Genomic DNA, 17260 nt, shown 5'->3' on the forward strand with positions numbered 1-17260 from the left:
AGAGTTTGGAATGTACATATCTTTTTGAGGGTAAAATATGTTTGTATTGGATTGAAATGAGGTAAAATATTAACATTTGAAGAAGTAGGCCCATTGATGTTTTGTCTGGATGATTTTTACTGCTCTTGTTGATAAGAGTTGATAAGCGAAGCATGGTAGAAACCCTAAAACCACAATTAATAATTTAGTGTTAGTAGATCTGCAGGGATGAAAACGTATGCCTTTGGAAAAATTGAGGCTATAAAAATATCCCACTTTGTCATCTTGAGTGCCTGCCGTGGCTCGTGACTTCAAGGTCTGAATCTTTTCAAAGACAAGGTTGACCTTTCTCTTGGTTGTTTCATCATTATCCTTACTTCTGCAGACAAAAGACACAAAAAGGACCAGTCAGCGGAGGGTAAAACAAAAATCTCAGGCACAGCTTCAGTTCTTCACACAACAAAATTGGCTGAGACCTGTGAACAACAATAATTGCCTTGTAAGAATAATAATTGTAGTAGTTGTTAGTACTAATGTAGAACTATTGTATATATCTGCATCCACGATCGCAAAGATTAATTGTTTAATTTGATCAGAAAAAATATTTAATTTATATTCCGTTGCTCTGATTCATCGTTTATGGAGTCTAATAAAAATGTATGAAATCCGTATCGCATGGAGCACCTGGAACTTCAAATACGCAAATATTCTTCCACACGGCAAATAGTTTCTACACATGAGATAGGTGTTGTGTGGCAGTGAACAGCGGAGTTTTTATATATATTTTTTTACTAATGCACATGTGTCAAATGTGAAATGTCAATGTTGATGTGCCTCTACTAGAAAAAAAGAATGAAGGTTATGGGAAGCACAAAGTTCTGTGTTTATTTGAACTATGTAGTAACTAAAAATAAAACATCTTGTTAGATGAAAAATATATAGGCAAAAGGGACAAGCGGTAGGAAATGGATGGATGGATGTTGTACAACGTTTGCATTGGATCTCACAGGTTTGTGCAGAAGTACCTAACATGAAAATCGTTAATACCATACAAACGCAGTGGACGGTCTTTTCCAGAAATTCTGGATCTGCCCTAAACACATTTTTGGACCGCCTGTCTGAAAAACCCTAAAATGACAAATGTCATAAAATTACATTTGCCTCTGCACAGCAAGATAAAATGTTTCTTTAGTGCTGACTTTGGGTGGGTCTCTCCCACCCTTAAAGGCAGCAGAATCAAAAGCATCAGTATGAATAAATCTGGAGTCGAACCATGTTCCCAACACAACAGTGATCTATTATTTCTATAAATTAGGTCATTGACACAGACAGCAGCCCCTCAACCTCCCTCTCCTCCAAACAGATGATTTGGATTACACATATTTAACCCCTGTTGGTGAATGTTTGTGTTTGTAGCTCTGAGAACGTGGCTCAGTTTCAGCCCCTGTACTTCCATCTGGTTTCCTTTCCTTTGTCGTCCGGTGACTCCTGACATTTGTCCTGACACACCCAACCAGTTTCCTGCTCTTTTTCGACAGCACATGCAAAAAAGCTACAGAAAACTGCAAAACTTGATGTTAAAATATTAACATGCGGTGATATTTTATTCTACCGGTAGTCTATTTTCTGTGACTTTTCATTTACAGGTTCTCACAAACTATGCTAGAAAAATAACGGACTGTAAAGATTGCACGCTTTCCTCAGTTCAACCTTAACCCTACAGTACATACATTCCCTGAGAGTCAATGAGTGTCAGATTACAGACAAACACAAAGGCTTCACACTAAAGGTTGAGAGAAAACACTGAGGAGAAAGTGAGATGCCAAAAAATAAATAAAAACTCTACACAGCTGGATTGCATAGCTGGGTGGGTAAAAAGAACACATTCCATCAATTTTATCATAAACAGTCAAACTATGATAAAAAAAAAAAGGTGTACTCCCACAGAATAACTGATGCATTACTTAAAGTGTGCTATTTGTCAAAAGTTGAGTGGCCCAAAAATCCAAACTTTTTATTTTATTTTTACAGCATCAATCTGTCATGAACATAGAGAGTAAAGCAGAAAGAGTTTAAGCTGTAATAATAACTCACCCGTTCTTTAGGTAATTAAACAAAATCTGCTTTGCTGTCTCTTCATGTGTTTGTTGTGAAAGCTCTTGCTGACCTTTCAGGAGATCCGGTGTTGCCTGAACGAGACGGGAAATGAGCGAGAGGTCAGAAAATAATTCATGTTCCTAATCAACAACCTTATTTCACAGAAGAGCAGACAATCTGAGTGTTTGCCAACATTTTCATCTGAAGACCCAAATTCTTGAAAAAACATACTATATAATTCATCGCCATGACTGATATATACTGACATTAAGAACATAAAATACATAAAATCACTACAATAACCATAAATTAAAAAGCTATTTGCCAATAAAAGGTGTTAGGTTACTGAGGGGGTTTTCAAAGTCTAGCACAGTGAGCCAGAGAATATAAATATAGTTAGGGCCTCCCCTACTCCCTACAAACTGATTTTCTGGACTATATTTTGAGGGTTTCTGCTTACCCATGACTCTTTTTACTCACTCACTGTCGGAACTAAAAACTTATTAATTTTGTCTTGTATATAAACGGAAGGAAAGCTTAGCAGGTTTGAGAATTATGTTTTTGTTTTTCACAAGCTACTGCGTCTACCCAACAAGTGTGTACAGTAAGTGGAATGATGCTGCAGCGTCAGTATAACAATTAGGGTTTGTTTGAACTTGAACAGTTTCGGTTCAGATTCCTCGTTGAGATTCTGGTTACTAAAGGGGCGGTTAAACATTGCGGTTCGCCGTGCTGCGCCAAAGACCATGTTCGTACCAAACAAAAAACTTGGTCATCCATCACTCATCCGCAATGAAATCTGATCACGGTGGGGACACGACAAAAAAAAGCAAATATGTTAAATTTTTCGTGACGATCTTGGCGGTTTGAAATGGCCCTCATTCAAAATAATTTTTATGTGCAAAAAAACGACACCGACCATATTTGCATCGCAATATTTGGGCTAATATCGTGTTAACACCGCCATAATCACATTTTCCTCCCAGACCTTCATGACGTGAACACGGTAACTACACGTAGGTGACAGAGTTAAATCATCAGGCTCATCAAGGAGCTACACGAAGGCACTGTGGTTCATGCAGAGTACAGGTTGGAGGACTCCTCTGCCTTTCGGGGAGATTCGAAGTACTACCGCGCCAATCTGTGTTGGCGCCGTGTTTAAAACGTGTTAAAATAAGACTTTCCCCAATCGTTGGGATACGGTTCAGCGCTGTTTGAGAAATGCTATGAACCGCCATCCATACCTTTTAATATTTATCTCAATTCTTAAACAAAAGTTTGCATGGTCTAAATGAAGGCGCTATCTGGAGGGGGTTTTTTTCTTAATGAAATGTCCATTCAATAACTAGACAAAATATGCCCTTTAAAAATAAATTGTGGCAGCTATTTTATCTTCGTTGTTTAGCGCACAGTGAGCGGCCATTTCTTTTCGTCGGGCATCGAAAATAGGAATTGAAAACAAAAAAATTTAACAATTCTGGGAGAATTGGAATGTTCGCTCTAGTTCCCATCGATGCTTGATGCCCGGACCTAAAAATAGTTCATTATATGGTTTCTACAACATGTAATTGATTGTGGTGCACTGCCACAGCAAAATAAAAGCCACCACACCTTAAAAATGTGTTGGTTTTTTTTTGTTTGAAAACTTTTTTCTTCTTCAGTACTATATTGTATGAATAGATATACTGTATATAGTCTAATATTTATGAATTATTGGCCATCATAAGTCTGAAAAACATCTCAAATATCATAAACATTTTACTTTATGCTTTATTTTGAAAATAAAAATGTGCATCTGAATCGCTTCTTTTTGCCTATTTTTTCATATCTAATTCAAAAGATTGTTTACATATTTGCAAACTAAATTCCAACATTCAGGAAGGGCAGAATAAAGTGTAGCCTGTGTTACCTTTTACAATAAGGAGCAACAATTGAAAAAGAGAGCAAAACAATGTAATACAAGAAAAATATATTATTACTAATAACTGATTTATTTTTAAAATATACATAAAACATTAGCTTAGCCTTTCTAAAGAAAATATATGCACCTGAGGATAGGTTGATTGGCAACACTAAATTGTTCCTAGTGTGTGAACGTGAGTGTGAATGTTGTCTGTCTATCTGTGTTGGCCCTGTGATGAGGTGGCGACTTGTCCAGGGTTTACCCCGCCTTCTGCCCGAATGCAGCTGAGATAGGCTCCAGCACTCCGTGCGACCCCGAAAGGGACAAGCGGTAGAAAATGGATGGATGATGATATGCATCATGGTCAAAATTATGCATGATATTGTATATATGATGATGCCATATTAACCACGCCCCCTCAAGGCCCCTAGCCATGCCCCATCACCGCATATGTAGCGGCAGTATGGGGAAAATCCTGAACTACCAACAACCAATGTTCCTCTGTGGTTGTTACCTAAACAGACAGGCGCCAAAAAGTGATACAGTAATGGATAACCCAGTTTTCTACTCTTTACAACTTCACTGGTATAAACCAGGCTACAGTAACACCTGGTTTTATGGCTGATTTGGTATTTGTTTTATTTACCTGTACTTCAGTGTCCGAGCTGGCCTTTTTGTCACCAGCAGACTTTGATAAAGACAGTTTGCCTGCTGAAGACACACTGCCCACTTTGTCTTTATTCTTGAGCGTCACAACAGTAATAGGGCCCTTGGTTTTTTTGTATCCCTGGATGAACCCTACACCTGTAGACATGGTGCTCTGGGGAGAACCGGGTGCACTGGTGGCACGAGACTGTGGCGTGGAGTTGACCATGTACCAGGGGTCCTGATTCCCAGCTGTCCTCTGCAGCCGCAGCTGTGAGGGTCGCAGGACGGGTTCTATGGATGTGCCCCGACGGTGGCTGGACTCATCCAAGGGACGTCCAAGAGCACTATCCACACTGTGAGAGCGCTTCCTGTCCTCTGGATTGATTCTGTTTCTTCGTCCGGCCCGTCCCCGTCGATGGTGGCTGCCATCTTTGCTGTCAAATTTCTCAATCAGCTCATCAACACCTGGGATGGACCCTGTGTCAATGTCTCTTCCCGACCCGGGGATAAAAGGAATGTAGCGCCGATTTTCGTGGCGGTTGATAGTGTCTGCGTACAGCGCCTCCATTTGGTCATCCACATGGTGCTTACAGGTGGAGGATGACGAGGAGTGGCGAGAGCGAGAAGTTGACAAAAGTACAGGTCCGCTGGAGTCAGACCTTCTTAGTGGAAGGACATCTGGCTCGCGGCGTTTGCGTTCCAGGCTGGAGTTTGTGCTGCTCACTGAAGTGGGAGATCTGGATGATCTTTTGTTCCGCTCACTCGTGGCACTGGATGCAGAGGACGGTTGCGAATTACCTTTAGGTGTTGGCTTGGACGGAGGTGGACTGTGGTTGCTGAGACAAACTTTGGACTGCGGCTGAGCCACTTGTGCCTGTGACTTGTTCTGCTGGGTTGAGGACAAAGACTGAGGAGGTGATTTGGGTTTTTGGCGTGAAGTATCAGTCAGGGTCGGAGACGGACTTTGTCTTTTGTTCGATTGTGTTGGATCTTTGTTCTGGTCCAGGCTAGAAGGTCTTGTGTGGGACGGCACAGGTACAGTAGATGAAGACTGAGTTCCAGTCTCAGCCGTAGACATGGGCCTCGAAGGTAGGCTGCGGAAGTTTAGAGAGTTAGTCTCTGGGTCATACGGCTGCAGTATCTCAGGATGCCTCTGAAAGTTCAGAAGGGTTTGCGCTCTCCTTGCTTGTGAATCTGAAAAGACATTCTGCATCATCTTCTGAGACCCGTACTCCCTAAAGGGACTCTTGGGTCCACCCTCTTTGTCTCCTCGGAAATCATACTCGTGGTAGTTGTCAATAAAAGAGCCTTCTGTGTCAATGTAGCCATTACTATTAGGGTCAATGTCCTGATTGTTCAGAACAACATATGGGTGTCCATCTATACCCTGGACTCGGATGCTGAGACCATATGTACCACCGACATTACTCTGGAGACGAGTCGTGCGAGACGTTTGGGTGTAGCCCTGCTGTGGCCCACTATTGGGAATACCAGTCAGTTGGTATGACTCCATCAGGAAGGCAGAAGGAGGATAAACCCCTCTCCCTGGATCAGCTGTCCTTCCACTAGAAGAATTAGAGAAAGTCTATTAGTTTTGAAATAAGATGCTATTGTACACAACAAGGTGCTTCAACGAAATTGTTCAGGGGGCACATTTTTAGAAAGCTAAAGACCAGAGCATCAGACCAAAATATGGTTTTCCTGGTTCTGATGAAGCATTAGAGAGTGAATATTTAAATGTTTCCAAATAGTTACCTTACACAGCTGTGACTCAAGATGAGGCCCATTCTTTTCGACAGCACTTACTGAATGATCAGGTATACTTTAAAAGAGTGACTAACAGGCTTGGTATGATACATGGATTGTTTACCTGGACTGGTATTGAACAATGAGAAATCACGCTGGCATGATTCCAAGTGAAGTATTTGTAAGTTATCATTTGCATGGGAATGATCTATGAGAAAATTTAGTCATTTACAATAAGGGCTAGGTTGTCAACATGACAGCCAATAAATATCAAACTGTGTACAAACACTAAAGATGGGAGCTGAATGTTCCTCAGATATACAGTATTTATGCCTGGGAAGGTACTAAGAGACAATGCCATCTGCAGGCAACATGTGTTGCTCTGAACAATAGGCTTTCAGCAAGTTCCTGTTTGCCTTGCTGATAGTGTCCTAATTACCTGATGCTACAATATGATGGGCCTGGAAGAAGGCCTCTGATAAGAATGACAACAAAGGCCAACCAAGGCAGGATATATCACACTTTACTTTTAAAGAGGCACCCTTTAAAAAACTGGGTTCAATGGAGCGGGTTGGCAGGAATGGGGGGATTTTTGCAGTAAAACAGAACCACAAACCCTTGCATTAGGTACACCTGCACAATCTAATTAAATCTAATGTGTTAAATACAGAGCTCTGCCAAGGTTGCTTTTTCTAATTAATGTTCAAAATGTATTATGATTATAAACCTTCATGGTAAAATTTGGTGTACAATACAAGTATAAATTGGGTTCCAGCGCCCCCCGCGACACCGAAGGGATTAAGCGGTAGAAAATGGATGGATGGATGGATGCACACCGCAAAGAACCAAACCACACACATGCACACATGCAAGGAGAAATGCTTGCGCCTGTAATATGTGACTGCGCCTCGGGCTGAGCTTGGGTGGGTCTTGCTCATGGGTAGGCCTCGGCCGACAATACATTTTGCTGGACGATGTATAGTCCCACAAATAATTGCCGATAAACTATATTGTTGTCAGCTTTATTTTGTGACCAAATTAAGCGCTAACGTAATATAGTATATAAATAATAACATGAAAGTGTTCCCTTAAAACACAATAAACTTTGATTTCTCATGTTGTTTTTTCACCAATTGGAATTGGAATGTCTAGAAATGTCAGTAAACAAACATAAATATTAAAATTGACTCTCAATCTCTGTTTGTTAACCTGTAATGTTAACAAACGTAAGTAAAAAAGGCCACACTAAAATGTATGGATTCATCACTGCCTTATGCTACTTCTGTAAAGTTTTAAATAAATGGGGAGTTTTTGTATCACCCTGGAAGCTAAACAAATCAACAATGATAATAAAAACATAGCAGCCAATATTGTTCATGTATTGCACTGCATCATACTGAGAGCTTATTCTCTCTGTGTGATCTCTCATGTAACCTAATTATGTAGTCACATTAATATAAATGACTCAGTGTGGTCCAGTGCAGTTGTGCAGCACTGCAAACTACAACTACAATAATAAAGATATATAAAAAAAATATGAATATGCTTCTTGAAATAAGCAAATCAGCATTATTAGCAAAGGCAGTTTTTTTTAAACACAAAACATTTCATTAATCCATGGTAGTTAGCAAGTGCACCTAATGTTTTGTGTAATTGCACGCAAGAAAATGTTAACATGTAAATAGGGATGGAAAAGTATATCTCGATATATTTTTACTTAAACTCGATATTCGATATATATCTCGATATATTTTCCGGTGAAAATATGTATATAAAGATATTCATTTTTGAGGGAGATTCACTGAAATTGAAGTGAATGACAAGTGTACTGTAAACAGTCAGTGGCACTTTTATTAACCCAGTTAGTCTATATGGGTATTAACAGCACAGAAAAAAACTGTTTAAGTAGCACAGAACTACATAACATATATAAAATAGAAAAACAAAGAATGTATAAATAAATAGAAAAATATTCTTTTACATAAAATAAATAACATAGCTGTGCAAATAATACAAAATGTATCAAACTCAGATAACAAATATATTTGCAGGCAGGCACTTTTGAATTCCAAAACGACAATGTAATGGACTGTTACACACGTACGGTTCTGTGGTTCTTCTAGACCACATGTCTGTGGTCAGCGCCAAGTCAGTGAGTTGACTTAATTATGCAACTATGATCTTGTTGTTTGTTTCAAAATGATTCATCTATTTAATGTCAAAATATAAAGAGTAGAAATAATGAACAAAATGTCAGCTACTGTCTTGTTGTAAAACACCAATGAAAATGAAATGTAGCATTTGGACAGGCTTTACTGTAGCAAAAGTCATCACATGTCCACAATCATGTGTGTTCTTAAATGTGTATTCCACGTCTTCCATGTGGAGAGCAGTTTTGATTTGGGCTTACGTGGTAAACAACTCAAATGAACTTTTTATCCAAACGCATACATTTGTCCAAATGTGGCCAAGTAGACGCATTGTGGGTTTCCTGGACGTTGTCTACATCGCTAAAAGAAAAATCTAAGGAAGAGAATCCCTCTGCCATCTTCCACTAGTTTTTTTAATATATAAATCGCCTGCTTGAAAATTCCCTCTTCTCTTCTCTTCTACAACTCTCTCATTGTCATTTGGGATGTCTGTTGTGATTTCCTTTCCTGGTTCCATGACCCGCCCTATCTTGTCTCTGATTGGCCTAATCTCAACCAATCGTGACGCATCATAGTAAACAACCAATCATAATAATAACTGGGATTTATATAGCACTTTTCTAAGTACCCAAAGTCGCTTTACATGTAGATCATGTATGTTCTTATATGTGCAAGCACGTCTTGGAAGGAGGAAGGGGACGGGTTTAGCAACCCGCGGAGGGGTGTGGGAGAGAACAAGGAACACAACAAATAAGCGGCATTTGGTCATTTTAACGTGAAATAAATTATATCGATATTACAATATTTTCTTAATTCATATCTTGTTTAAAAATATATCGATACAAACTTGATATATCGCCCAGCCCTACATGTAAATAAACAAAATGGAGCAGAAGTAGGGTTAAATGAGCGCTGCTTTTTACTTCTTTTTTGGACATCAATCGATTGTGCGAGTGTAAACGTGATGGTATTTTGTTTGAACTAAACTATCTCATTGCAATTGCAATTGCAGTGTGTTTGAATTAACATATTTTTCGGACTATAGAGCGCACCGGATAATAAGGCGCAATAAAGGGATCATATTATGATTTTTTTCCCCTACATTTAAAACACTTCCTTGTGGTTCTTTGGTCAAAATGTTGCATAGATTATGTTTTACAGACCATCTTCAAGTCACTTTCTGACCTTCGCTTCAGGAATGCGCCGTTTTGTGGGCGGTCTTATTTACGTGCCTCCACTTCGACAGCGTCTTCTCCACGTCATCTTTGTTGTACCAGTGTAGCGTGTAAGGACAGGAGTCGAAGAAGTGTCAAAAGATGGAGCAACTTGTTTTAATGACATTCAAACTTCACTTAAATCAATAACGGAGCAGCATCTCCTCATCCGTGGCTCACTAGTGCAACACCAACACCAACACCAACGCCGGAAATGTGTCCCCTAAAAAAACGTCCGACCGGAACTCTCTAATAACTAAAGTTCCTTGGGTGAATTATGTAATCCCACTACACCGGTAGTTTTTAGCGCTTCCATAGCGAGCCGACTGACAGATATAAGTTAGAACTTTATGCTACTTTATATTAAAAATGGGAACTACAGAGGATGAATGCCCCACAACAAGAGGATATAGAAAAACAAGGAGCTTATCGACTTTGGTGTTGGCACGGACTACAATGGCATACACGCGCACATTTTCAGGACTTATGCAGATCCCAAATACACATCAGCAGGTACCAGAAGGTAAGAAAAGTTGGTTTTGCACAATATTGCGAAACAAAACGCCAGATAATATGTCTGCTAATAGGTGTTATTTTGCAGTCCTTATACACACACACACCATAATAATACCGTATGTTGAATCACAGTACGTCTAACTACACTAGCCGTTTTGGTGTTGTTTAGTGGCGTCATCTTGCAGTCTACACGTATTTCTTATGTGTGACTGCTATCTACTGGTCACACTTATCATTATACTATGTACCAAATAAAATAGCTTTGAGGTCAGTAAGCACAACCAGAATCATTCTGGACATTAAGCGCACCGGGTTATAAGGTGCACTGTCGATTTTTGAGAAAATGAAAATAAGTAAGTGCGCCTTATAGTTCGAAAAATACGGTATGTTAAAGCCATACTGAAGATTGTGTTCCTTCTGAAACTGAGAAAGGGTGCAGGTCATGCCGTTGCAGTTAGAAGTAAACCCCAAAAAAGAAACTCAAAGGTGTCCTGAGATGGAGGGTGAGAGCTGTCGATGCCACATGCCTCCGACACACAAGAGCTCATATGCAGACTACATTAAGTTCCTGCCAGTAGCCCCTATGTCAGGTATATTCAACTGTAGATCCAGGGGCCAAATCCACCGAGTTCAGTTTAAAGGGGAACTGCACTTTTTTTGGAATTTTGCCAATTGTTCACAATCATTATGAAAGACATGACGAACGATTAATTTCTTTTTTAAAGCATTGTAACTCATAAAAAACTTAAATAATAAGCCGCTTACAGCTGAGTCAATGGGACGTCCTCTATTCGGCCCATAAAACCCAATAAATAACCATTCAAAAACTGCTAACAATACTCCATTAACATTTTGTGACTTGAATATAAACCAAGTATTATTGATAATGTTGTTAAAAACGCTGACGCAGATTAACTATTTATAGCGGCGCTGTGATCACGAGGTTGCATGCCAATGTCAACCGATCAAATCAAAAGCGTAATTTTTTTTGCACTTTTCATGCACACGCAAATGGCAAACACAAAGTGCTGTACAAGGCAGACAAACAAACAAACAAAAACAATAATAGAAGAAAAAAAGAAAACACACACACACACACACTCATACACACGCATACAGCACTATTAACAAAGCAAAAACAAAACATGACATGGCACTGAGGATTTGAGGAAAAACGCCACCTTTCAGGCATCCACACTGGAAAATAACTATAATTAACGCAATGAAAAATTTAAATATAAATAAAATATATCTTTATATACAGTATATATATATATATATGCATATATATATATATATATATACTATAAAAATATAATAAAAAGTATGTAAAAAATTTAGTACAAATATTATATTAAAAAATTAATGCTCAGTGGCCTTGTGGTTAGAGTGTTCGCCCTGAGATCGGTAGGTTGTGAGTTCAAACCCCGGCCGAGTCATACCAAAGACTATACAAATGGGACCCATTACCTCCCTGCTTGGCACTCAGCATCAAGGGTTGGAATTAATAATAATACCTGGGATTTATATAGCGCTTTTCTAAGTACCGGTACCCAAAGTCGCTTTACATGTAAAACCTATCAGTCAATCACACCTGGTGGTGGTAAGCTACTTTCATAGCCACAGCTGCCCTGGGGTAGACTGACGGAAGCGTGGCTGCAATTTGCGCCAACGGCCCCTCCGACCACCACCTATCATTCATCATTCAATTCACCGGTGTGAGTGGCACCGGAGGCAAAGGGTGAAGTGTCCCGCCCCACAACGGCAGCGATTTTTTTGGATGGTAAGAGGCGGGGAGCGAACCTGCAACCCTCAGGTTTCTGGCACGGTTGCTCTACCCACTACGCCATGCCGCCCCAATTGGGGGTTAAATCACCAAAAATGATTCCTGGCACGGTTGCTCTACCCACTACGCCATGCCGCCCCAATTGGGGGTTAAATCACCAAAAATGATTCCTGGCACAGCACCGCTGCTGCTTACTGCTCCCCTTACCTCCCAGGGGGTGATCAAGGGTGATGGGTCAAATGCAGAGGACAAATTCCACCACACCTAGTGTGTGTGTGAGACAATCATTGGTACTTTAACTTTAACTTTAACTTAAAAAAAACATGACATTGAGATAATAATAATACAAATATTAATGATTACGGTAAAAAACAGTAAAAACAATAAAATAATAAAAAACAGATGACCAGTAAAAAGCCTGATTAAAAAATATGTCTTTAGCCCTTTTTTTTATTTCAACATCTCTGCAGTCCTGAGGCTCTCTGGCAAGCTGTTCCACAGGTGGGGGCCATAGTGGCTAAATGCCACCTCACCGTGAGTCTTTGTTCTGGTATTTGGTAAAGCTAAAAGGCCAGTGCCAGAGGACCTCAGGATCCACGAGGGTTGATACGGTAAAAGCAGGTCAGATAGATAAGAAGGTGCAAGGCCATTAAGACATTTAAAAACAAATAATACAACTTTAAAATGGACCCTGAAGCGACTTTAAAACTGGTGTAATGGGCACCCGCCCTCCGGTCCTCGTCAGCACGCGTGCAGCTAAGTTTTGTAATAATTGCAGACTTTTGATATTATTTTTAGGAAGGCCAGAAAACAAGTCATTACAGGAAATCAAAGCATGCATTAGCACCTCCGTGTTGGCCTGAGAGAGAAACGAGCGAATTCTGGCCATTATTTTTAAGATAATAAAAAACAATGTTTGTAATATTTTTAATATGTAGGATAAAAGTCAGCTGTGAGTCAAAAATCCAGCCCAGATTTTTTTATTGACCGTGTTGGTTTAAAATCTTGTAATTCTGGTAAAAGTTTCTCTATTTGGTCGTCAAGGTCTATAACTAAAACCTCTGTTTTGTCCTGGTTGAGCTGGAGGGAATTGACTGTCAACCCTGACTTGATGCAGTTAAAAAGGGTATCTATTGGTCCTGTGTCATCAGGAGACACGGCGATGTACAACTGTGTATCATCAGCGTAACTGTGGAAACTGATGCGTTGTCTCCTGATGATGTCCCCGAGAGGCGGCATATAAAGATTAAAAAGAATGGGACTTAAAATTGAGCCTTGAGGAACCCCACGTCTTATCTAATGGGTTTCCGAGGAACATGCATCCAACTGCGTCCTTGTTTTCTTGCTAGTCAAACTTTATTATAAGTCATAAATCATGCCTTCATCTGGATAGTAGAAGGACAAGGACATATTTTAAGTCGGTACACTTTGACAGTCAATTTAATACCGGAAATGGTGAGAGCGACACAAAAAGACGTTTCGTTCCACTCCCCTTTTCTTTGCGAGGATTATAAGTCATTCTACATCTAAACGATAATATATGAACATCTGAGCAGTCGGCATGCTAATAACAGCAGACATTGTACAGTAAATGATGTGTTATTGTTTGTTGGCTCTCATGAAGTCTGCAGTGAGCAGTAACCAGTGATGTTGGAAAAAAAGCGAACGTTGTGATGCGTTTTTTAAATTAAAAAACTTTTTTTTAAACTTTAATATTGTCACATGCAGTTGAAATAAGTTTCATATAAGAGCAGCGTGTGCGTGCGTGTGTACCTTTAAACAGGCAGTGTCTGTTGCCAAGCAACGTGTGACATCAGCAAAAGGACCCGCCGCCCGCCCCCGCCAGCCATGGGAGCGACGATGTGGGTGGGCACGTCGGCTGTGCGCGAAGGCGAATGTGGCGGTGTCTGCAATGCGCGCTAAATCCTTCCCACACGCCGGATCCTTTCTCAGCTACGGTGCCTGCCGGGCACCCCGGCGACGGCGCGCCGCACCAGCTACAAAGGCTCTTCAAATGATACCGGTATGACGGTAATATCTCAAATATATACCGCTTTCTAAAATATACCGGTTTGAACTATAACAGCGGTGTACCACCTAGCTCTAGTAACACTACTAGTATAACTAAAGAAGTCAAACAAATGACTACTACTGACTGCATCTTAAGTAAACAAGTCACTGTACAGTAACACCTTCCCAACATAAACCACGTTACGAAAAAAAAATGTATTGCTAAAACATAGCCCTTACAAGTCTTGATGAATGCCTGTTATATAAATTACAAGTTTGGACCCCAGAGTTCTATGTTTGCTAGCAGGGTTAAATTGACATTTCAAGGATCTGCCAATGTGTTAACAACAGGTGGCCCGCGGGTCACATCTGGCCCGCCAAAACTTTTTATTTGGCCCACCGAACATCACCCAAATAGGCTTGATGAAACCATTAATCTAGGGTTGATCCTGTATGCAGTACTCCCGCCAAACCACAGGGGGCAACAGCCAGGCATAGGGAGGTGTTTCGGGCACGTCCGACCGCTAGAAGGCCACGGGGAAGACCCAGGACACGTTGGGAAGATTATCTCTCCCGGCTGGCCTGGGAACGCCTCGGGATCCCCCGGGAGGAGCTGGACGAAGTGGCTGGGAAGAGGGAAGTCTGGGCTTCCCTGCTTAGGATGCTGCCCCCGCGACCCGACCTCGGATAAGCGGAAGAAGATGGATGGATGGATGGATGGATGGATGGATGGATGATGTTTATTGTATTTGTGGTTGTGTTGTTTTTTTGTCTGACAGTAACTTTGCCGATCAACACTCGTTTAATACATGTAGTGCTAAATTTGACCAGTAGAAGGCGACAACGCTTATAGTGATAAGAAACATACAATGTTCGGTGTGTGAATGTTGTGCAATTTCTATGTGTTCAGTTCAGTTCAGTTCAGTTCAGTTCAGTTCAGTGTAAACATTTGTAGTTTATTGTGTGAATATATTAACACTAAACCTTCTATTTTATGTATGTAAAATAAACAATGGACATTATTTATGTAAAATACACAATGGACGTTATACTTTTATTATGTTTATTTTATGTTTGTATTTTCTTACAAACCTAAATGAAAAAAGAAGTGTAAATAAATAAAACTAAGGAAGGAAAACAATTCAAAAGAAGGAACGTCAATCCTCAACAAAAAACAGACCTTCTTTTTATTCATATTGTTAACTAGCTGCGCACGCTGGAAACAAGTAGCAATGGCAGACTAATTAATTTATTAACAGTGCAGTGTGAAAGTTCATGTGTTTACTTTGCAATTAAGTAAACACAGTCTCAGAAATGTAACCTGCGCACTTTCTGACAAAAGATCTGCATTTTGATGTCCGGACCCTGAGCCTTTGGGCTCTTGAAACTGCGGCCCTCTTCATTATGTAGTTGAATAGCCGTGTTGGTCCAAGTTTATACAAAAGGAGCAATCAAGTATTTGTGGGAATTTGCTGCAAAAATGTTTGTCCATCAATTTGGAATAACCCCATCCTACAGGCAAACATACACTGCAGTGGACACTTACAGTATGGTATATTTTGGTTAACAGGGCTCCGGCAAAAGAAAAAGACCAAAAACAAATGTCAACTACAAAGAACGGTGGTTCTCAAATTAAGAATAATAGTAAAAAGAGAAGTGTGGTCCTCAGCTTTCTGGAAATGTGGCCCCTAGAACAATATAGTCCAATGTAGTGTGCTACATAGATGCCGTGTGTTGCCTTCACGGCCCATAGGTCAACCCCAGGCCCGGGTTAGAATGTCAGGTCCCTACTTTGATGTGACAAAGCACATGTTTATCTCGCCATGGGAACTCTCTGCTCTGACATTAGTGATAAGCTGCACTGAGTCACAAAAAGAAAACAAAAGCCCTAAAAGGCGCCATTGTTGTGAATGTTAAAATAAAGTTTCGCTGAATCCCTTAAGACCACAGCAATGATTTACGCCCAGGGAAGAACATTACAAACGTACATAGTCAGCGGTAAATACAAATACAACCGGAGGAAATATTCTGGGTTAACCAGCGCCACTTTTGAATTGACGCACTTTTTATGTGCTCATTTCACATTGCTGCTCGTAGCAACAGATAGCATCAAACTCCATCAGCTTGTTCAAAACCTGACATTTCCTCCATACCAGCTTCCCGTGGCTTAGTCACGCCGTTAAATACCAGGTTTAAAGCAAGTCAAGTGACCTGAAATCTGCTTTTGTCGCCACTTGCCGAGTTTAGCGACAGCTCTCAAAACAAACCGAACATCAGTGAAAAGTGTTGCCGACTCACCAGAAGCAGTCCTGCTGACTTTTCTCTCCAGATATCTGAAGATGAATATATGTATTTACAATATTAATACAGTTAGCAAAGTGCCCCAGCCGTAGTTTAGCAACTTATTTATCGCAGTGCTGCTTACTGAGGGAGACAATCTGAGGAGGCGGAGGAGGTCCGCCCCTCCTACGGCCCGCCCCGCCTCCTGAAACAAGCGCGCCGACCCACCTCCTGCTTGTGAAGCACCAACACAAACTGGACCAACTGGACCCAGGACACCTTCATTAGCATTCAAAACCAACCAAAGTACAATTACAAATCAAGTTTTAGATACTGCAAACTTTACACCTCAAAATGTCACCTATATAATATAGGTAGTATACAGGATCAATACAGGCTATATTGATAGAATAGGAAGAAGATAAAAAACAAGTTTTGCGGCATTAAGACAAACCGTGCACATTAACATCAACAATGCAAGTTTAATTCTTTTCAGACCTATTGATAGGAAACCTAAAAGTTTGGTGGAAGTTCAACTAGTTGCCCTCTTCTGCATGTCTTTAGAGGAGCGCCATCTAGTGGAGCGTAACGTGTCCTGATTTTAGTACGGTGCATTGAACGCAACGCAAATAAAAAAAATCATACAAAGAGATCAAAGATAAAACATAAACAATTACAATATTATTAGTGAATTGAATTGTATTTATGTAGAACCTTTTTTTCTAATGGCTCAAAGTGCTCAAAGTGAAAGCCATCATGTACATTTAAGCTGCATTTACAGCAGAGTGAGTGGCACTGGGAGCCAGGTGGCTGAAGTGTTTTGCCCAAGGACACAATGGCCCCACTTACCTGTACGGAAGATGGATTCAAACCAGGAACCCTCAAGTTTCACCTTTGTGAAGTTGTTCCCCACCTTGTCCAAATCTCCCCC

The 17260-nt window shown here is 40.4% G+C and overlaps 1 protein-coding gene across 1 annotated transcript in view; it reads right to left on the minus strand.

The window, feature by feature from the left end:
- Nucleotides 1-16489, minus strand: part of cgnl1 (cingulin-like 1) — an 88521-nt gene extending 72032 nt beyond the window's left edge. The window contains exons 1-4 of the mRNA XM_061964091.1: nt 16348-16489; nt 4626-6192; nt 2074-2168; nt 256-358 (exon numbers count right to left, since the gene is read on the minus strand). Coding sequence (XP_061820075.1) covers nt 256-358; nt 2074-2168; nt 4626-6140 — 1713 coding nt within the window. The 5' untranslated portion in view covers nt 6141-6192; nt 16348-16489. The remainder of the gene's footprint in view (nt 1-255; nt 359-2073; nt 2169-4625; nt 6193-16347) is intronic.
- Nucleotides 16490-17260: the final 771 nt, after the last annotated feature.

This window comes from Nerophis lumbriciformis, linkage group LG06, assembly GCF_033978685.3.
Source record: "Nerophis lumbriciformis linkage group LG06, RoL_Nlum_v2.1, whole genome shotgun sequence".
Classification (NCBI taxonomy): Eukaryota; Metazoa; Chordata; class Actinopteri; order Syngnathiformes; family Syngnathidae; genus Nerophis; species Nerophis lumbriciformis.